Source organism: Anabas testudineus, chromosome 10 (assembly GCF_900324465.2).
Source record: "Anabas testudineus chromosome 10, fAnaTes1.2, whole genome shotgun sequence".
Lineage (NCBI taxonomy): Eukaryota > Metazoa > Chordata > Actinopteri > Anabantiformes > Anabantidae > Anabas > Anabas testudineus.
In genome coordinates, this window is record NC_046619.1 from 10,952,287 (window position 1) to 10,973,245 (window position 20,959).

Here is a 20,959-nt window from a genome sequence, read left to right on the forward strand (position 1 = left end):
TATTTAATTAAGAAACAAAGTGGTTACTCTGAGGATAATCATTTATTTTTCACTGATAGTGCTTGTTGTAAACAACAGTGAGGTGTATACTGTGGAGAGCTTAACACAAGTCAGAGATATGGGTACAATTTTAAAAAAGAGTCATTGATCATAGTACAGAGTGAAGTTGGCTCAGGCAGTGGGAACACTTTGTGTTGTGGGATTATAAAGTGCATGTCTTCTTTTTTTATTTTCTTTTTTACAGTGAGCATGCAGGCTAAATTAGTAAGTAAGCATTAGCTTGGGTTCACTGGATAAAAAGTAATACCAGCATAAGGAATATTCCACATCAGCATGTACTGATCATAAATCTGACAACAGTATATTGAATAATTTACCTCGGTCCATATAAATACACGAGAAACCCCTGAACAATTTGCTCTCACAGGTTGATATAAAAACACATAACATGCACCCAGTTCATCAGCAATTATGTGTTGATACATATACTGTATATATGCTTTATGCATACATGCAAGAATCTTGGAAATCACATTTATACTGCAATCAAACAAAGTGAAACAGTTCTAGATACATACATTATGCAGCCACCACCTTTTAGAAAAACATTAAAAACACCAGTCATATTTCATTCTCAAGTTGAAGGCACGCCTACAGCCATGGTGTTTAAATACAAATCAACAAAAATAAAATGGGTGACACTGTTTCTTAATATACTGACATGATAAAGATTTTCAATTAAATACATATATTAATTTATTGGCACACTGGCATACACTGTTTGGCAAACAAGTGTGTGCCATAAAACTGGCCATGACTTGGTCAATAATGCACAATGTACTGTAGATACAGTAAAATCTTCCCATCTGTGAACAGTTGAACAAAAAAAGAGACAGAACATGAAAACTGTCCAGACTGGATTGGCAGCAAACAGCCTCGTATTTACAGTGGAAAGGAAGTGAACAGTACTTGCATAGATATCTCAGGAGTGGTGATAAGAGAGATGAAGAAGGGAGTTCTGGAGAGGTGGGGGCTACATGGAGGTAGAGACCAGTACATTAGCATGTGGTAGGACAGCTTCTAAAAACACAATTCATAATACAACAGTAACTTCAGCTGTTAAATACCCTGGTTTTACAGGAACAGCAATACTGCACCAGGATCTTCTTTATCAAGAGTGCACTATCATTTTGAATAATTAAGAACACAGCGATGCAACATCAGCAAGACAAATAAGAAAAATCAGGGTCTAAAAATTTAAAAATATAAAGCTAAGCCAGAGCATATCAGTGTAACCTTGGCATATTCAGAGCACACAAGCTCTCAAGTTTGTCTTTTTCTGGACTTGTTTCCTTTCCCATCTTCCCTGCCTCCTTTATACTGTAGCCCCCTCCCCGCCCTACTATAACTGTTTCTCATCCACATTTTTGATCTCTTCAGGGTTTGCTTTGACTAGTGCACTGCAGGCTGCGTGGTTCAGGCGAAACATCTACACATGCTCTCTGGTGAATCAGACCCCGTCGCCCCTGGCTTCGCCTCCGCTGCCCTGGAGACCGCCTTGGACTGCCACACAGCTTAGAACAGAAAGTACTTAATTATTGAGCTGAAAATGAATGCTGGCATTATAGCTACAATGACTGGTAGACTAGCTTATTGTCACATAAATGAAAATGCAATTATTATTGATAATCAAATAATTACATTGTCTGTCAGGGGACATTTATAGTGTACATGTAATTATCTAATTATTTCCCGTCACTAATATCAAGACCTTGTAATAAGTATTTTACTTAAAAATATATTAAGAGAAATACCAAAGCCCAGTCCAAACTGAAATATTAATATATATATTTCCTAACAAAGAGTAAGAAAGTAAGATTGTGTTCTTGCTCACTCAGTCCTCTGTGCTTCCTTTACCTGTTCATGTCCTTTATCCTCATCATCCAGTTCACTAATGGACTGCATGAGAGAGAAGAGGTTCATCCTGCCGCTGCGATTAACACTTGGAACAACCTGCAGCAAAGACAAGTGAGAAGGAAATGAGATCTCACACATGACGACATTCTGCTTGGTTGAAGTGTGTGTTTATTTGAGTCAGCATGCTCACCTTGTCTGGCTCATTTATTGTTATAGCAGGAGTGACACCTGATGGTCCTGTCTGCCCAGGTTTCTGATTATCAGATGTGGGGGCAGGTTCATCAAACACCTGCGTGTGTTTAAGAGAATTAAAGGGTTAAAGCCATGAAGATGAAAAGATCAGCAGGAATTAAAACCCTAATATTATTGTTGTAACTAATTACCACAGTTTCATCCTCTTCATCCATACTTCCTAAATCTCTCTCATCTGGACTGTCTACTTCCTCATCATCAAGTCCCTCGTCCACATCCTCCTCTTCATCCTCATCCTCTTCCTCATCTTGCTTTTCTTCCGTCCCTCCCTTCTCCTCTGACTTTTGTCGCTGGTCTCTCGATTTTCGCCTCCAGAGTGCGCTGTGGCGCTGCTGGCTTGAATGGCGAATGAACAGACACAACACTCCTCACATGAGCCCAAAAATCAGAAAGAAGGATCAGAAAAAGAAGCATATACAGCATTAAATCGACCACCATGCCTGACCTTGCACTGAGAATGCCACTGTAGGTCTGGAGCTGCTTCAAGAAGCCCTCGTTAGGTTTGACGATGGAGCGGCGCTCTCTGACGTATGCCAATGCCACATCCAGAGGCCAGTGCTGCTGCTTCATGGCATAGGCGATCACGGTAGATGCAGAGCGAGAAACGCCCATCTTACAGTGCACCAGCACAGCCTGTCCACTCTTCCTGCAACACACAGTGATCACACGAAGTTCACACAGTGATCACAGGAAGTTCACACAGTGGTCTAGGGATTTTGTTTGACAATTATTAGAAAGATAAAAGGTAGTGGAGGATATGACTGAATACCCTGCTGGAAGGTATTTGGGTGTTTATCCTGCAGTATATTATAATAATCATTTCAAACACTGTTAAAAGCTAAATGATCAAAACTAACTGGCTATGGTTCTAAGCTTTGGGCTACTTGTCTGTGTTGAGCTAGGAACAAAGTACACGATTTAAAGCAATACTTCAACATTTTGTCATTTTCTGTTGAACTCTAGTTGTCTCTGGCATCTGTTGTCTAAAGATAAGATAAAGATTTGGTTAAGTAAAAAACATCTTACTTAACCAAAGACTAAAAAGAAAGGATCTGGACCACAATAAAGATTTTGCACACTGTCCACAGAATCATTTACTTCAGGCTTACATGTCAGCACAATGGAAAAGCACTAAAATAATTAAACTATGCATTTTTCAGTGTCCAATGATAATGTCTAAGATTGCTTTTAACCACTTGTGCTGACATGTAAGCTTAATGCAGTCAGTCTCCAGTATGAAACCTTATAGAACATTTTACCTGCTAAAGAGAGAACTGAAGGGAGTAACCACCCAAAACAAACAACAACTGAAAGAAGCTGCAGTGAAAGCCTGGAAAAGCATCACAAAAGAAGAATGCAAAGTTTGGTGAAGTCAATGAGTCACAGGCTTGTTGCAGTTTTTGCAAGCAAAGAATTTGCAACTAAAAATGAGGTCTCATTCATTTTACTCTATTTTACGTAAACATTTTCCAATACTTTTGCTCACATGAAAAATTGGTGGATTCAAACAAAAGGTGCTATCCATCTAAGTTGTGTAGATGTGAACAGTTGGAAATGAAAGCTGAAATCTTGCTCTTTTGTCTCATATTCATCTTCTGATGTCAAACTCAAATGTTTTCAGTCTACTGCAAAAATAAAGGACATGGCTTGTGTATACATAATGCGTTTAATGTTTTGTAAGTGGACAAATCTAAATGTGATGTCAGTGTACTTGTTTACAGCTGTAATCTGCACAAACCTGATACCTTTTTACAAATTCAGATTTTAAGTGACTCATAATAAGTTTGGATTTTCAGCACTACCTTGCAGTGTTGATGAAGTTGTACGTGTCCGGCCAGTGGGAGAGCAGGTCGGTGGATTCTACATCGTACACTCTGATGTTCATGTAAGTGAATGACTCCGGAAAAAAGTTGTCAATTTCTCTTGTCACATTCAGAATGTAACCCACACTGAAAAACATACAGAACACTTTTGAGCCACATCTGTGACTCAGCAAAATGCAATGCACAATATTGCATGACCTAGTGACAACAACTGACTTGTTTTTCTGCAGCTCCTCCGAGTTAGCTGCATTCCACTCAGAGCCCTAAAATCAGATAAAAAAAAAAAAAAAAAAGAGATGTTCAGTCAAGACGAGAAGGAAAAGCCTACACAGTCGCCTTCCCTATCGCTGAAAACACAGCTGCCCCACAAAGGGGAAGTTACAGTCACATGGCAACATCCTGGTGAAAGCATATTTCCGTCAGTTTACTGACCAAAGACGGAGGCTTCTCACCATGGTTACAAAATAAAGTGTTATAAGTGCTGTTGTACTCACCAGGTACAGATAGTCAAATATTTTCGAGGGTTTGTCCATCTGTGCCATGGTGACCAGAATCTCATTGTCGATGTACTCCTTGTAGGGTCTCATATCAAACCCTATTTTGGTCTCCAAGGCAGAGTGCACCTACAGCAGGGTAAATTAAAGATTACACAGGCTTACAAACATTCTCTTATTTGTTTGACCTATTCGGTTGCTCTTTACTGCTCTAGTAGTGCTCTGTCTTTATTCAAGCCTACTTCCTATTTACTGCACATCTGCCCACGACTTACCATTTTAGAGGTGAGGTTGTCCAAGTCTTCAGTCCTCATTATGTCTCTCAAGTGCTCTTTGATCAGTCTCTCATTGGACACTCTGTCTGCCGAACTTCCCATACAAGCAATCACGAAAACAGGTTTGTATAACTTTCATTTGATTTCAACATGTGGTGAACAACAGCAGCCGCGGCTGAAATGCAGCTACTACAGACATTATATTCACTCAAGTACTATACTTACAGTGTACAAAGTACAGTTTTGATTTACATCATGCTACTTTGTACAAATTATGATTTTACATACTTATTAAGTGTGTAATGAAAATATGACACTATGTGAAGCTAACTCAAGCAGCCAAACATGAATTCAACCGTCCAGTACTTACATATATAATAACATGACATTCAGGGAAAAACATCCTGCACAATACTACTTTCACTTTTGTTTTTTAAAGCACATATTGCTCATAAAATGTCTGCATGTTTATTTGCATATGTTTTTAAGTTTCATCTGTAGTGTGGAGTTTTTACAAGTTTTTATCTATTAACGATTGCATTTTTATTTGTCACTGTACTGTAGCTGCAATAAAGGATGTAAATAGCAATGGATTGAGAGAAATAGTTTCAGCTTACTCCGTTTCCACAGACAATAGACTGAACTGACACCTAAACAGCACCAAGACTTACCTCAGTCCTTTACTATCTCTGCGGACCGACTCCAAATCATTCATGGCCTCCCACTCATTGATACAGAAGCGGTCAGACTCAAGTTGATTGTGATAGTGCTGGGCCCACTCCAGACCATTGCCTGGGATGACTGCTGTCTTGACCGCCCGCTCGCAGCAGCCATGCAACACCTGCAGCACTGACCTTAAAGTATGAGGAGGAGTAGAAGACACTGTCACTACATAATGCTGAAGTTAGTAAAACTGGTCCTGTAAAATAAATTAATGTTCCATCATGAACTCACCACATGGTCTGTATTGAAACAGGCTTAAAAATTCTGGTCCGTTCTGCTGACGTCACGCTAAAGCCACTGTGGAAAAAAAAGGCATAAATATGAGCTCTGATAATTAAGTAAAATAAGAGAAGAAGGTGAAATGAGGAAGTGACAGTGATAAGAAACATTATTAGACTATACAGCAGACATTGAGAGATTATTCAACAATTTAGTTTAAGTTGTGATGATGGTTCTTGCCAAGAAAGTGGAAAATGTAAATGCATGCAATCAGAGGACAGAGAGAGAGGAGATGAATTAGCACAGTTGGAGGTGTGAGCCAGTCTGAGGAGATGAAACATGCACAGCAGGCAATCAAAGCGTCTTGTATGACACTTAGCATGTGACAGATGAGTTACAACGCAGCAGAGCCACCACAGTGTGATCCAGACCGTTTTTAGACTTGCTAATTCTCAGTTTCATAGTGTCCTTATCTACATCTTCCTCTGAGTATCACTGGCAAAAGAGTCGCCACGTTTACAAGCTTTATAATGAGTGGCCACAAGCCAAAAACACTTCACTTGAACCATTTTAGCATCCCAGGTTACTAAAATTTACACTGATGCTGAGGTGGAGTTTTCAGTAGCTAAACTCATTCACTCCCTGACCTTTAAATAGTGACACAGAAAAAAGTCAAACATACTTTCCTTTCAAAAACACATGAGCTGCATGCTTTTGTAATGGTCTGGGTGAATGATTGGAGCAGTTGTAATTTATGGAGAATGATTCAACTCCATAAATAGAGACATTACTCATTCACATAATCTCTGGCTAAACTCCCAGACATCAGGCCGCACCATCTGCGCTACAGCAAACTCCTCGTTTGTGTTTCTACACTTTAAATTTAATCCTCAGTCCTCTCCTAAATAATTCTTACCCATCTCCGTCCAGGTACACCTGTGTGTCGCTCCAAATAGGCAGAACCAGGCCAATGGTGCAGTGGTCACTGCAAATAGCAGAGAGGACACAGAGACCCAAGACAAGGAAGGAAGTTTAATTTGTTAAAGTTAAACCAGAAATTGTTAACTGATTAGAAACTGTAGCTTGTGCACTCTCTGTGACACAGCGCACCTGCAGATTGGTAACACACACCTGTCTGTGTTGGGGAAATCCATGCCCAGCAGGATGCTCTCTTGTTTGCTGCTGAGGGTGGAGACGACAATGAGATACCTGACCCTGACCGGGCTGATGGACTCGAGCTGCACGGCCTACAAAACACAGCAAAGACGAGGGGAGAAAGAGGGAGACGGAGAATGTGTGAGACAGGCAGGAGACAGACAGAAAGACACCAGTTAGGCTAAGGTACTAATGTATTTTCTGTGCAACATGTTGCATAGTCCTCTGAAGCTGACCATTAAATTTAACACACCTTCACCATCTTGTACAGTGTATTTTAATTGTCTTCTCCAGGAAAAGTAAATCAGTAAATGTTGTGTTTGCAGAAAAACCTTGACACTGTGTCTATAGTCCACTTAAAGAACCAAACTTGTGATTGTCTTTACATGTTTCAGCCCCTAAACTTCAAATCATACATGCTGAACTTTAAATATTAGTTTATAATACTAGACAGTTCCGATGAAGTCAATTTACTACTCTCTGCTACTACTACTACTACTACTACTGTCGTCCTACTGTCAGAACTGCTTTCAATAGTTGTTCTAGTTGGTGGTACACTGGTCCAGAATTTTATTTTTAGATATCTAAATCTCATGAGTTTATGCTAGAACTGATTAACAAAGCAATACTAGTGCTTTGCCTTTTGATGAATTTCTCCCCTGACGAATGTACCTGATAACAGAAACTTTGAATTTCCGACATGACATTAACAAGGAAAGTGTATTTAATTGGTCAGATTAAATAATAAATAAAATAAAAAAATAAAAACCAAAAGGAGTAGGTTCCTAGAGAGTAAGTAGATAACCAATTCAGTACGTAGGTCATGTTAAGACCTTAACCTGAGGTATGATGTCACATGTAAAAAGTTTACTTTGAAAACCAGGTCACAGATCTCTTTCAGTGGATTTTACTGATTTGTGACGTGGAAGAGACCTCACCAGCTTGAGGGTATCTTCTGGTCTGAGCTGTTCGAACATGGCTTGAAGGTGTCTTTGCTGTGTGCATGATGCTTTACTGCTTTGCTTTGCGGGAGACGTGTCACGAAAGCCCTCGCTCTCTGCCTCCTCTAGCAGAAGGACCGCACCCTTCACAAGGGCAAAGCTCTCCCTAAAATGGACAGGGCTCAATTTGTGAAACACTGCTGGCATCAGTCAGACAATGATTGGTTCATCAAAGCTATTTTAAATGACAACTCAAAGAAAATCTACCTTTTCTGAAGTCTCGCTCTTCTTTGGAAGTGTTCATCCTTAAAAAAATTAAATCACAAGAAAGTCTAATTAAGTCAACGGAGAAGTAAAAAAATATGTAGCCTCTGTTGTTTTTGTGTTTTGAATTATTTATGAGCAACTCTTCATTATGCTTTTGCAAATGCTTTTAACAATGATTAATGACTTTTCTAATTTGTTTTACCACAGTCAAATCGATCCTCTGTATGAATTCCAGTTTGTAATTGTGAAACAGAGTTGACATGTGCACATCCCAAGTTGTAATTCACTAATTAATATAAGAAAAATGTTACTCGCCGTTTCTAATGCTCATGCACGTTTCTAACCTGATGAACATTAAAGTGTGGGAGCATTAGAGAGTGTGTGTGTGTGATGTTTTTCCTGTTGCGATTGTGGACACAAATGGTCTAAAAAATGTCTCAGATGAAATGTGGTGCAACACAGATGGGGTACTGTGGAAAACTGAAGTGAGGAGACACAAAGAGTGATAAGAAAGTAGAGGGAAGTGGACAGTGAGGGGGGACGATTAGATAGAGAGAGAGAGAGAGAGAGAGAGAGAGAGAGAGAGAGAGAGAGAGAGAGAGAGAGAGAGAAGGAGATTGGTAATGTAATTTTAGAAGATTTAAAAAAAAAAAAAACGAAGGAGAAATGCAGTGAAAGATATGGGAGCGAGATAGAGAGAATAAGAGAGAAGTAGCAGCAGTGACAAGGGTGTATGGAAGAAAGAAACTTGAGACAGTAACATTACCTGTTACGCAACTGACAAGTCCAGACAGAGTCAAGAAAAAAAAAAGAAGAAAGAAATAAAGAGGAGAAGTGTGCAGGAGCCAGGACAGGAACGATGAGGGTTTGAAGAAGAAAGAAAAGGAGAGAACACAAGTTAAGATAATAGAGTGGTTAGATTCTGTGACAAAATATGCAAAAAATGAGACTTGGACCCACAGTCAGGTCATTTATGGATTAGTTGGCAATGACAGAGACCAGAAAAAAAGTCAGTCACCTTAAAGCATCTTAATGAAAGAATGACAGAATGAGAGGAGAAGAGATAAAGTCAAAGACAGACATTGATTTTGTTGTGAGGGTGTTTCTATTATTTTATGTATCCGTTAAATAGCTCCAGTAACAGTACAGCAGACAGAAGGTGATTCAATCACTCTGATAATGTTGTAACTGTGTGAATGGGAGCTAAATCCTTCTGATAACACTACATCTGTGCCCCATAAGCATATCAGTGCAATCATATCCCTGGCAACACCTGAAAAACAAAATGCTTTCATTATCATTTAGGCAAATGTAGTGATCATATCAACAAAGGGACACATTTAGTGATGACGGTTCTTCATGGAGAACTATGAGGTTCCAGCTTAAACAGGTCATAAAGTTCCAAATCACGCGGTATGGCAAAGGTAAACAACTTTATATCTCAAGGGATGAAGCAAAATGCCCAACATGTTTGTGTGCAACAAGGCATGGAGGTGACTGAACTCACTGGAGCGGTGGAGATGGATGGGAGTCTGTGGAGAGTCAACAAAGCCATCGTACAGTACAGGTCTGTCTCCAGTAAACCTGCTGTTGTTGGCAGGCTCAGACAGGCTCTGCAGGTTCCTCAGCCAAAAGTGTGCAGTGGGTGGGGTGAATGTTGATTTTTCTGAAATTACACATATGGATATTTGTGTTTGATTATATCAGATAAATAGGCCTCGTATCATATATTACTAAAGAAGCGTCTGACGACACCATTTGGCTGGTTTAGCGAGTTATATTATCCAGAAGGAACAGTGCTCACAATAGTTTTGTAGCTGTTTTACCCCGTTATGGTTTGGCAACATGAGGACCAACATAATAAAACACAATAATAAATAATACTCAAAGATGTTCTCGTATCTCTGGTTAGGCCATTATTAATTAAAAGTGGATTTACAGTATTTTTGGATCAATGTGATAAAGTAACTTGATTTGTCTGTGCACCACCTAGCAAGATTTTAATCTACTTATTTAATCTATAAAAGGTTTCCCAACTGAGTTTGATGAGGATGTCACAGCACATATCAATACCATGACAGAGAATAGAGAATGAAACAAGGGGGCTAGTAAGGTATTTTATCATATGTGCAATTAATGATAGATTAGATTATTCTTTACATAAACAAGAACTTTACACAATTGTCAATATGTCTGCTTGTATTGCCCAATACATATGATGTAATAATAACTGATGTGACTAAATATAGTGTACTGTGTGTTAATGAAGTGCAGTATTTAATTTAGAGTGTGCATTAGGTCACTATGTACGGTAAACCAATATGAATTCATTATTTGAGGCACTATGAGATACATACCTGTGGTGAAAGTCATTCACAGCCTTACATTTCTGCAGTTAATCTTAACTACTAAATAACATGACATTAAATATGTGATACAGCTTCAGCGCCGTTTCATGCAAATAACACACTGATTAAAATCCTGACATCGTCCACGGATGAGTAATCCTGACAAAAGGGTTTGATCTCGACTGTCTGCGCTATAAACAGAAGGCTTCGCAACTGCACCGAACCACAAACAAGCTCAGTCCGAGCTAATAGCCGGAGATAGCACAACGTTACGAGCTGCTACACAAGCGCACCGGCGAAGAAAACGCGTCTGACCTTTCCCACACTCGGTCCCCCCACTCTAATTTCCTGCTTCGGCGCCTACTTGTTTGTTCCTCAAGTGGCGACAGCTCCTTATTCCGCCCTGTGTGGCTTTCGTTTGCGAGGACTTCACCATTTCAGCAGAGCAGCTGCCGCAGCGGAGGACACTTCACCAGCCTCCAGGACAGGGGCGGGCAGGAGCGGACAACGACGTCAGACGCAGACAAACGTGGAGGCACGTCGACGTCGACACGTCCTAAATTTACTATTAATGTTATACTCTTTTTTTTTTTGTATGTTACAAAAATTACAACTCTCTATTACAGCTTTTAAAAAAACAAATTGACTTTAATCTTTTCCAAAAAATAAGGATAGTCTATGACTTAATCCCCCATCTTCAATCTTAGAGTTGTTGTGTAATCAAATGTGGCACTAGTGGACAAAACAAAGTCAATATGTTACGGACAATAATTCATGATTAATGCAGTTGTGACTTCTATAAAGATGCAGGGAGGCAGATATCTTTGAGTGCTTGAACTGCACCAACTCATGACTCATCTGAAACGGGATATGTCCAAACTAGAATACAAGCAGCATAAATAGAGGTGAAATGTCCTTCAAGTGTTGCTAACCTTAATACTATACTTAAAAGAACACTTGGCTTATTGATTTTACTGGTCTTTCGCCCTCCGTAATTAATTTGTTAGTTTCAGGGAAATGACGATGCGCATGCGTGGCCACCGTTTCAGCTGTTGCGTTATTGTCTTCTCCAAATTATTACACGAATCCAGGAAGCAAAATCGGAAAATGTAAACATGCCCTTACTAGGATCGAACGTGGATGTGAAATTATGAAGGAGTCTCTCAATTTGCTTTCAAATATGTGAATAAAGAAAACGGCTGAATGACACGAATGCATGTGTCAATGTGTTGATTTACTTCTTTTACATCTTTTCACAGCTATTTTTAAACTTGCTTATAACCAACAACGCCAAACTAAGATGCACCCTTTCCTTTTCTGACATCACAGTATACCTGCTTTAAATAGAAATAACAACGAAGATAGTGAAACCGATACGCTGACATTAGGGTTAATACAGCTACGACTTCACGCAAGCGCAGTACCGCGATCTACTTCCTGGTGTGCGGAGAAGCGTGTGAAGCTGCGGTGTAGTTTCACTGTGAGTCACCTGCAGATATCGGAGGTTGGACCAGTGTGGACAGAGTCACAGGACACCTGTCCACCCCACAGCAGTCCGAGGAGGACTAGAACTAACTCCTGTCGTACAGTTGTATGCAGACAGTTGGAAAACTCATGAAGATTTTCGTGACGAGGCGCATCCCGCCGGAGGGGATGAAGATCCTGTCTGCAGCTGGAGTGTATGAAGTGTTTTTCACAGTCAGTTAAATGTTGCATGGTCATATGTAAAATTAATGATTAAGCTTTGCTTCATGTTGCACACTTCTAGCCAACAACATTTAACAATCAGTGGGCAGTGAAGGTGCTGCTAGGATCACATACATCCACCCTTACAGTTAGTTTTATCATAGTGTAAAGCCCTCATACCGAAATCAGCCTGTATGAGTGAACGACATGCCACCTTGTTCATTTGGTTCTTTCCTGTTTTCACGCAAACAGGTGTGAGGTGTCTCTGTGGGACTCAGATGAACCTGTGCCGAGGTCAGAGCTCCTCAAAGGTGTGCAGGGGGCTCACGGGCTTTTGTGTCTGCTGTCAGACAAGATTGATGCTGAGGTTCTGGATGCTGCAGGTACTCCTCCTGGTCTGCTTAGGACCTAACGACCAATACTTGTTTGAGTATTTGGTTACTTTAGATAGAGATATTTATTGAACATTATTTAGTTATTTCTTCAGTTTTAGTTTGTAGTGATGGGGCAGTACTGTGGGCACTTTTGGCTTATAGGTAGACATATACAGAACCAGCATGTTATGGAGAGGCCCTGTGTTTTTTTGTTTTTTTTACCAGAAAAAAGAAGCAGCAGGAGCTGTAATTTGTTTGATCTTCCTACGCTTGTTTGCTTCTAGATAAATAAACAATATTAAAAGTAAATCGCACTATGGACTATGGACTTTATATACTGCGTAAATTACCGTTGCCATAGTGCAACAGCAGTCTTTTGATTTGAAGTTTATCTTTTTTCACTATAGACTCATTCACTGATGTATTGCTTTACCAAGTGAAAGATCTGCCACTTAAACCTAGGGCTGCAACTGTGATTGTATTGTAGTACATATTAATCTTTTGTTTTGATCAATAAATTGCTTTATGTCAAATGAAAAGAATAAAGAATGGTAGGAGTCTTGACCAGTCTGTTGATCAAATGGATCTCTTGTGTAAATTTGAAATTTTTAGCTGCTCTGTCTTTTATTTCAGGGCCAAACCTGAAAGTAATCAGCACTCTGTCAGTGGGATTTGACCACTTGGCTATTGATGAAATAAAAAAACGGTGAGCTACACTAATAAAACAGATTTTTTATTGCTATGACAAAGTGTTGCAAGGTTTCTAAGTTTTACTGCTGTGTGTTTTTATCAGTGGTATTCGTGTTGGCTACACTCCTGATGTGCTGACTGACGCCACAGCAGAACTGACTGTGGCTCTGCTGCTGGCCACTGCTCGCAGGTTACCAGAGGGAGTAGAGGAGGTCAAAAAGTTAGTTTCACCAAGTTCCACTCATCAATGTCTTCTTTAATTGTCTTCTTAAATTAAAACAGTCCTAATTGTGCCACACAATGGTCATACAGTCCTTTCTCGTCTCCCTTAGTGGTGGCTGGAGCTCATGGAAACCTCTATGGTTATGTGGGTATGGTCTTTCTGGCAGTACAGTAGGAATCATTGGACTGGGACGCATTGGTAAGTCCGTGTCCGGGTACTGCAACTTCAGTATAATAGGATGTAATACATAACGAGGAAAACTTGTTCTTGTCATATTTAACTTGCATCTTGACGCATATCGATCTGATATTATACTCATTATAAAGTTTAAGACCTGTTCATAGGTGAAGAAGAGATTGTGCTTGTGTTCAGGTTTGGCCATTGCTAAGAGACTTTTGCCATTTGGTGTGAAGAGACTGTTATATTCTGGAAGAACAGCCAAGTCCCACGCTGCTGAGGTGAATGGAGAGTTTGGTAAGAAAGAGACACCTACACAGAGAAAGGGAGTTGATTAAGAGCATAGTGACATATAAAGCGCAGAGCAGAAGAAGTGAAAATGTTAAAAAACTATGAAATAAAAACAAGATCTGCATACTTCATTACTTTTCCTTACCCTATGTGTTCATTCTTTTATCATTTCTTTTACCATATCATCTGTGTGTGGAGCAGTACCCCTGGACACACTTGTGTCTGATAGCGACTTCATAGTTGTGTCCTGCTCCCTGACACCAGAAACCCAGGGGTTGTGTAACAAGGCTTTCTTCAGCAAGATGAAAAACACAGCGGTTTTCATCAACACAAGCAGGTAGACCTCAAAAGTTGATTGGGAAATGCACTCGGCACCAACTGGCTTTTGTTTTGTATGTGAACAGTTAGCACATGTGTTTGTGAAGTGCTGTTAAAATGCACCATGGTGAAGATGTGGTGAATTGCTCATTTCAGAGGGGCTGTGGTGAACCAGGAGGATTTGTATGAGGCTTTGAGCAGTGGGCAGATAGCAGCAGCCGGACTCGATGTCACAACACCTGAGCCACTCCCAACAAACCACCCTCTTGTTACTCTGAAAAACTGCGGTGAGTAGACATGATGTGCAATATGTAGTTGCAATAGTTTTCCCACTTTGCTTTCTTATTTCCTGTCCTCTCTTATCTCGTGCAGTGGTGTTGCCACACATCGGCAGTGCCACCTACTCCACAAGAGGCATCATGTCGGACTTGGCAGCCCGGAACCTGCTGGGTGGTTTGCAGCACAGAGACATGCCCAGTGAACTCACCCTGTAGAGACTGAGACTGTGCCACTGAGCCTACCTACAGCCAGGATGAGAGAAAGCACTAATGCATTAGGGTAGAATGAAGAAAAGTAGTAACGTACTGATGTGGTTATAGTGTCTGATGTAAGATCAGAGCAGAGAAAGGTTGAAGAGAGTAGTAAGAATACGAATGTAGTTCAGCCTTGCTCAGATACATGTTTAAAGCCTTTCTGTTAACTAGATGCTGTCACAGTTACACAGAATCGCACTTTTAACACAGTATAATGTGCATTTTTGAGGAAGGAAACACTGAGTGCAAGCTTTAGTCATTTTGGTCATGCACTGTATTCAAGTTGTTAAACAAGAACCTAGCCAACAAACCAGCTGCACTCCTTGACACTCCTTTAGTTCAGATGAAAACGCACTGTACCGTAAATGCTAAATCTTATCATGTGGAAAATGTGCAGGTGAACTGTGAAAACCTTTTCTCGTTTGCATTTAAAATGACTACTTCAAAACCACCTAATGACTATCCACAATAACATCAGTGGATGGTTAAAGCTCTCGTTTTAAATGTAATGTTTGTCATAAGGGTTAAAGGCACTTTATGTTAATTATGTCAACGCTCTCCATGTCCACTATTAAAAACAGTACATCACTCCAGTTCTGTGTGTAACGTGATTGTTCTGAAGCATAAAAAACGATGCTTCATTTGATAGTAAAAATTGTGAGGTGCCTCATTCTAAAAATATATATTTTTAATATCAATAGAAATTAGTGCATTATTTTTCACATCACTCTTAACACAGCAATCAAAAAGAACAAGTTATCTCATGATGTTTCATTTCATGGACAAACATTAAACATTAAACTTAAAACTTTAACTTCAAATATAAATTAGCAAATTGATTTTGATTTCAGGTAACATCAAATAAAAGTGATTGTGAAAGTGTTTGAGCTAAAAAACAATCAAGTTCAGAGAGTGCTTATTTTCAAGGAATGGTGTCAAGCAATGGTTAGAGCAGAGTGTCTGCGAATGATTGACTGTCTTTCCAGTTTAGACAGGTGTTCTTCGAGTGCTTATACAGGTGGGAGGACTGGCTGAAGCGTTTGCCACACTTTGGACAGGGATAGGGCTTCTCTCCTGTGTGGACTCGAATATGTTTCTTACAGTCCGTCAGGTTCATGAATGTCTTATAGCAGATTTTGCAGGCGTATTTCTTTTCCCCTTCCACCAGCAGCACGTGATCTTCAGCCGCGGCTTTCTTGCACTTGGACAGAACATCCTCTGAAGCCATGGTTAGTGCCGGCCGATCTGCAGCACCAGAAGAAGAGGAAGGATCTGCGCCGGCTTCTGATCCCGATGGCACTTTGGGTGCGATGCGACGAAAAGCTGTTGCTCCTGAGCTTTTCACCGCCCTGGACTGGACGACAGAGGCTTCCAGACTGAGACCAGGTCTGATGCCACTGAGAAACCCAGCTAAGGAGTTCTGGGTGGGCTGGAGGATGAGTGTGTCACTAAAGCCGGGGCTCTGAGTCGGAAGAAGCTGCTGCAGGGGGACGGATGTTACCGGGAAAACAACAGAGGAGGAATCAGTGGACTGAGCAGTGGAAGGATCGCCTGCGTCACTGGCGGCAGCAGCAGCGGTGGCAGCAGCTGTGAGGCTAGCGAGGCTGTCTTCTTCATCAAGGGCCCCCATTACACTTTCACTACTGGGATTGAGGAAGCAGGAAAAGGCCAGCTCCGATAGGCTGTCCAGGCCATCACCGTCTACTGTCTCCTCACCCAGCTCTCCAGCATCTCTCTGTGCTTCAGGATGAAGATCTGTGCACAGCTGTGACTGGAAAGAGCTCACGTCTCCCTCAGTTGGACAGTCTGTGGTGATTTTCTGTTCATTTATTTCTGCATTCAAATTGTCTGTGCAGCCTTGTAGCGGAGTTGGAGGAGAATCGTTTGGTGATGTGTCTAAATCTGGGGAGTATGAGCTCAGATTTTCCTTTTTCACTTCAATCAACGGCATTTTTGGCTGCTCTCCCTCTTCCTCTCCTTCTTCTCCCACCTTTACTTTGACCACAGTGTCTCCATCTGTGTCTCCATCCTTCTCAAATGCACCTACGTGTCCGGTGCTGCTGTCTGACTGACTCGGCACCTGAATCTCCTCTGACTCTCCCTTGGTTGCTTCGTACTTCTCCTCTACCTCCTGCTCCTCATTGTCTCGGCTCTCCCAGAGTCCATCACTTGTCTTGAGGCAGTCTGGGGAGAGCAGCTCGTCTCCTCCCTCCTCTGTATTACAGGTGCTCCTAGTTACGGTCGGTGAACACTCCTTATAGTTTTCCCCAGGCAGCCTGCAGGACCTCTTTCTGCCACTGAGCCTGTCCTCCTGTGACTTTCGTTTATGCTTCGATGGTGCACTCTCCTCGCCACTGAATGTCTTCCTCACCCCCAGATATTCAACCCCACCTGACTGGCTCACCTCCACACCCAACCCATCATCATCTAAGTCCTCCTCCATGGCAGATGTCACCTGTTGAAGTGAGGCAGACATCTCCGCCTGTGAAGGGGGACTGTGCTGCTGCTGTTGCACTGACCTCCATCCTTTAGGCGGTGATGCAGGGAAGTTTTTTCTTGAGAGGTGGAGCTTGCAAGCCTTCACCACAGTGTTGAGGTGCAGATGCGAGGCTGCCAACAGCACATCCATCACATTGGAGGCCCCCAGGGAGAGGGTGGATGTATAGATCATGTCTAGCAGGGTGGAGAAGGCATCAGGGGTCACCACCTCTGCATCTAGCTCCATCACACTGGGGACCCCAACTCTAGCTCTGTCAGCTCCTGGTCTTCCACCCTCATCGGCACCATCATTAGAGCACAGGAGAGCTCTGAAGTGAGAGCTGCAAGCTGCCAGGATGGAGCGGTGAGCCTGAAAGCTCTGGCCTCCAACCACCACCACACAGTCACACAGCTGAGCATGGAGGCGCTGGTGGTTGAGCTGCTTGAAAACGTGCTGGAAATGACCTGGGAAGTCCATAATAGGCAGTGACATCTGATGTTATTGAATGTTACAGATATCCGTGGTGCAACTTCCAATACAATAACACAACGAGGGTCATTGTCAGAAACGAGCCAGCTGCACAGGAGCAGTGCTGTAAAAAAAAAACCCTCTCGTTATCCACGTCTCGGCTGCTCAAAATGGCATCAGAGTGAGGGACAAACTTTGACAGCAGCCTACCTCCAGCGGGATGTGGAGCGGTTCATTGTCTGCAGGTTTCCTAGAGATGCTCTAGAGAATGGGCGGACCTAGTCCAACAATAACGGGAAGGGATGCGGCGCCAATTCGGGCTTTGTTTCCAGAAACTACCCGCTGTCCGCACATCTGCTCCTTCTTCTACTGTCGTTACTCACGGATGCTCAAAAAAAAAGTAGCTTTTCTTGTCGTTATTGATGTGCACGGTTCATTGTCGCCGCTGTCGTCGCTTCAATCACTTGTAGTCTCATCAAGCCTTACAATAAAATACCGCCCCCCGGTGGTGAACCTGCCAAAGTGCAGCTCACATTTTTCCTGCAAATCTGTTATTGTACTATTATTTTTAACAACTGCTACATATATGTTAACCTTATTTCTTTAAAAGCTGTTGCGTGCAGTCAGTTTGACCATGTAAATGCTGTGAAGTACATTTCTTTGATATACTAATGAGTCCCAGCAGGTCTAAATATAAAAATAAAAAACAAAGAAAAAAAATAGTCACAATTAGAGCACAACACTTTTTCTTAGTTTTTCTTTGAGATGTATGTATATGTTTGAGTAACTGCAACTGAGATCTGCAGTTAAGATAGATTTTGTAGACTCATTGTAAATTTATGATGCAGACTTTATCATCAACATTAAAAATATATAATATATAGGTTTTCTGCTGCCGGTGAGACAGTTATTGGAAATGTTTAATATATATTTTATGACATTTAAAAACATTCAGTTCCCAGCTTATAGTGCCATTACTATACATTTAATATATGTATTCAAACAGAGATTTAGTCAAATTTTCCTGCTGATTGTCGATATGTGCTGTTTGTGAGCAGTGCTGAACATTTACTATCTAGCCGATAACAGTTACATATTTCAAACCAGCCAACTGATTCAACATGTTTTCCTTTAATTGCATGACACAAAAGGCATACACACTATCACACTTTGACGTTTAACAAACAAATTCAAAATATTTTACAACCAGGAAGAAGACTAGAAGTGAAAACAAGTTGGTTTATCCGGTGCAGAGATGGACAGACGCTGATCATCTTCCACAGGATGTGCTGTGATGGCCCCATTTGTCTGCTCATGATGGTTGACACCGACTCTGACGCAGTGAACTCTCAGTGGATGGAGGAAAAAACAAACCAACTTCTTCAATCATATGCTGTCGAGTTTCTTTAACACATATGGAGCTGTAAACAAAGACAAAACACAAATTACACGAGGAGAGGATTTTAGAGTTGAAGCTTAGATTGAGTCTTTTCTTGCAAGTCCTGAAAAGAGAATAATAGGGGAACCTAAACGAACAAGACAAAACATCAGCCATTTATTTATTGATTGTGGAAAATTAGTAAATCCTAAATATTCACGTGAGGCAAAAGAATGAGAAGCTGTGCCTTCAGTAACTGGTCGAACAACTCGTGTGTTTAGGGTCGTTGTCCAACTGTAGGATCCTTTTTCAGCTTAGCTTCAGTTAACTGATGGATACCTTCATGTTTACCTGTAGAATTTACTAGTTCATTGTAAAATTCATAGAAAAACACCTTGTTTCAGACACAAATCATAATCCTGCCACCACTGTTTTTCACTCCTGATGAATCTGGCGAATGAATGTTGATTTTAACCACTGCCTTTAGTTTCCTTAATGTTACGCTGGGGTTCCTTGTGATTACAAACTTTGCTTTTCGTGTTATTGTTGCTGGTCAGTCACTTCTGGGGAGGTCAACTGTGGTGTTGAATGATTTCCATTGGTAAATAATCTGACAGTCGACCAGTAGAGTCCAGATTCTTTGGAAATGATTTTGAACTCTATTTTGAACTCATTCAAAAACTTGTGTTCTCAAGCTCAGATTCTGATAGTAAAGACTTATATTTCTCTACTTTAAATAAAGGAGGACCTCCCAGAGTCACATGTGATCATCATCCTATTGAATAAAACACAGAACTCGTTAAATTAATTGATATGGTTCACATACCTTTGCCCACACAAATATGTAAGACTGGATAATTTTCCACAATAAATAGATAGGTGGGGTGAACACGTGTTTCTATTGTATAATTGGATTCTCGTTATTTAGGATTAGACTTAAAGTTTAAATAGGTTTTAGGTATATTTATGCTATAACATCATTTATGCAGAAATAGAGGTGATTATAAAGTGTTAAACAGTAAGTTACATAGTGTATAAATTGGCCATCATGTGCATAAAGTGACAACGTCCTAAATACCAGTAAAGTCAGTAAAATGTTAGAATCACTAGTATTTAGCTGGATTTCAATGTCATGTGCCTGAACTCACTGGCTCTGAGAAGGGCGACGTAAATAAGAAAGTTTCGTAAAGACGAGATCACATCTTGTCGCATTTTCTTCTTCATCTCCTCCGGATCCATCTTAGGTCCGAGTCCTTCCAGTTTGAACATTGTCACAGTGGTTTTACAGGATCCTGTTCTTCAATTTGTATTTAGAGCTGAAAAATCCGGCGTCCGGAGAGCGTGGATGAAAAAACCTACACCGGAAACACGCAACAACGGAAGTTGTTGTCGACGGCGCGCACAGAGGGACAAACCGCACGGAGACCAAAGGCAAAAATTAAATGTGGCATATTTGATCTGACTATAGCCTGATAATAAATCCATAAATTAAATAGACGAGTCTTAAAGCTTATTATATTTATGTCTTAAACATATATTTATATATATTTTATTACGTATTGTTAATGAAGAGGTATATAAAATTATCTAATCCTTTATGATATAACATAATGCGCATCGCCAATTAAGTCGAAGGGTAAAATATGTTGTTGAGAAAAAATAGCAATAATTATAAAAACGTAATGTTCTAACCATTAGTCAATTTATGGGAAATTAAATAGGCATTCCCAAATTAACCCACTAGGGGACACTTGAAATATACAGTTTAGTCACAACTTGACACAGAGTCTATTTACAATGCAGCAATGCAGGATCCACTCCCTTATCATTCCAGCTAATGTTATTAGATTGCCAAACGAATTTGCAATCAATTTAATTGCCTCAGTCCAGCTGACACAAAATTAATATAGAACCTTTGTGATCCCTAA

The 20,959-nt window shown here is 40.7% G+C and overlaps 4 protein-coding genes across 5 annotated transcripts; 1 reads left to right on the forward strand and 3 right to left on the reverse strand.

The window, feature by feature from the left end:
• Nucleotides 1–27: 27 nt before the first annotated feature.
• On the reverse strand, nt 28–10,907 carry si:ch211-203d1.3 (protein phosphatase Slingshot homolog 3). 2 transcript variants are annotated; one of them, XM_026357725.1, is made up of 17 exons: nt 10,730–10,907; nt 9,574–9,732; nt 8,067–8,104; nt 7,797–7,965; nt 6,835–6,950; nt 6,620–6,688; nt 5,716–5,781; nt 5,433–5,615; nt 4,762–4,855; nt 4,487–4,615; nt 4,209–4,255; nt 3,972–4,118; nt 2,615–2,815; nt 2,301–2,505; nt 2,108–2,206; nt 1,918–2,013; nt 28–1,574 (listed from the first exon to the last, which is right to left on the reverse strand). In XM_026357725.1, exons 2-17 carry the CDS (start codon nt 9,619–9,621, stop codon nt 1,437–1,439), a joined length of 1,845 nt encoding a protein of 614 aa, XP_026213510.1. In that variant the 5' UTR covers nt 9,622–9,732; nt 10,730–10,907; the 3' UTR covers nt 28–1,436. The 2 variants fall into 2 exon arrangements, with proteins under 2 accessions (XP_026213510.1, XP_026213511.1); XM_026357726.1 differs by lacking the exon at nt 10,730–10,907 and adding an exon at nt 10,424–10,635.
• Nucleotides 10,908–11,850: 943 nt separating this feature from the next.
• On the forward strand, nt 11,851–15,299 carry grhpra (glyoxylate reductase/hydroxypyruvate reductase a). The gene is made up of 9 exons (XM_026357065.1): nt 11,851–12,093; nt 12,353–12,483; nt 13,108–13,180; nt 13,268–13,384; nt 13,497–13,585; nt 13,760–13,861; nt 14,057–14,192; nt 14,330–14,460; nt 14,546–15,299. Exons 1-9 carry the CDS (start codon nt 12,008–12,010, stop codon nt 14,665–14,667), a joined length of 987 nt encoding a protein of 328 aa, XP_026212850.1. The 5' UTR covers nt 11,851–12,007; the 3' UTR covers nt 14,668–15,299.
• Nucleotides 15,300–15,652: 353 nt separating this feature from the next.
• LOC113160748 (zinc finger and BTB domain-containing protein 5-like) lies at nt 15,653–17,809 on the reverse strand. Its single transcript, XM_026358155.1, has one exon. It carries the CDS (start codon nt 17,675–17,677, stop codon nt 15,653–15,655), a length of 2,025 nt encoding a protein of 674 aa, XP_026213940.1. The 5' UTR covers nt 17,678–17,809.
• A 954-nt stretch (nt 17,810–18,763) lies between these two features.
• Nucleotides 18,764–20,406, reverse strand: tomm5 (translocase of outer mitochondrial membrane 5 homolog (yeast)). The gene is made up of 2 exons (XM_026357901.1): nt 20,180–20,406; nt 18,764–19,074 (listed from the first exon to the last, which is right to left on the reverse strand). Exons 1-2 carry the CDS (start codon nt 20,298–20,300, stop codon nt 19,040–19,042), a joined length of 156 nt encoding a protein of 51 aa, XP_026213686.1. The 5' UTR covers nt 20,301–20,406; the 3' UTR covers nt 18,764–19,039.
• Between the last annotated feature and the right edge of the window lie 553 nt (nt 20,407–20,959).

Bases quoted from the DNA above. Each gene is read 5' to 3' on its own strand.
- si:ch211-203d1.3 (XM_026357725.1), bottom strand. From the start codon at position 9,621: ATGGCTTTGTTGACTCTCCACAGACTCCCATCCATCTCCACCGCTCCA. The intron at 6,689-6,834 runs GTGTGTGTTACC...TGCTATTTGCAG, and splicing joins GATTTCCCCAACACAGACAG to TGACCACTGCACCATTGGCC. The intron at 2,816-3,971 runs GTAGTGCTGAAA...TGTGTGTTGCAG, and splicing joins AACTTCATCAACACTGCAAG to GAAGAGTGGACAGGCTGTGC.
- LOC113160748 (XM_026358155.1), bottom strand. From the start codon at position 17,677: ATGTCACTGCCTATTATGGACTTCCCAGGTCATTTCCAGCACGTTTTC.
- grhpra (XM_026357065.1), top strand. From the start codon at position 12,008: ATGCAGACAGTTGGAAAACTCATGAAGATTTTCGTGACGAGGCGCATC. The intron at 13,385-13,496 runs GTTAGTTTCACC...CGTCTCCCTTAG, and splicing joins GGAGTAGAGGAGGTCAAAAA to TGGTGGCTGGAGCTCATGGA. The intron at 14,193-14,329 runs GTAGACCTCAAA...TGCTCATTTCAG, and splicing joins GTTTTCATCAACACAAGCAG to AGGGGCTGTGGTGAACCAGG.
- tomm5 (XM_026357901.1), bottom strand. From the start codon at position 20,300: ATGTTCAAACTGGAAGGACTCGGACCTAAGATGGATCCGGAGGAGATG. The intron at 19,075-20,179 runs GTGAGTTCAGGC...CTTTGTTTACAG, and splicing joins CGTCGCCCTTCTCAGAGCCA to CTCCATATGTGTTAAAGAAA.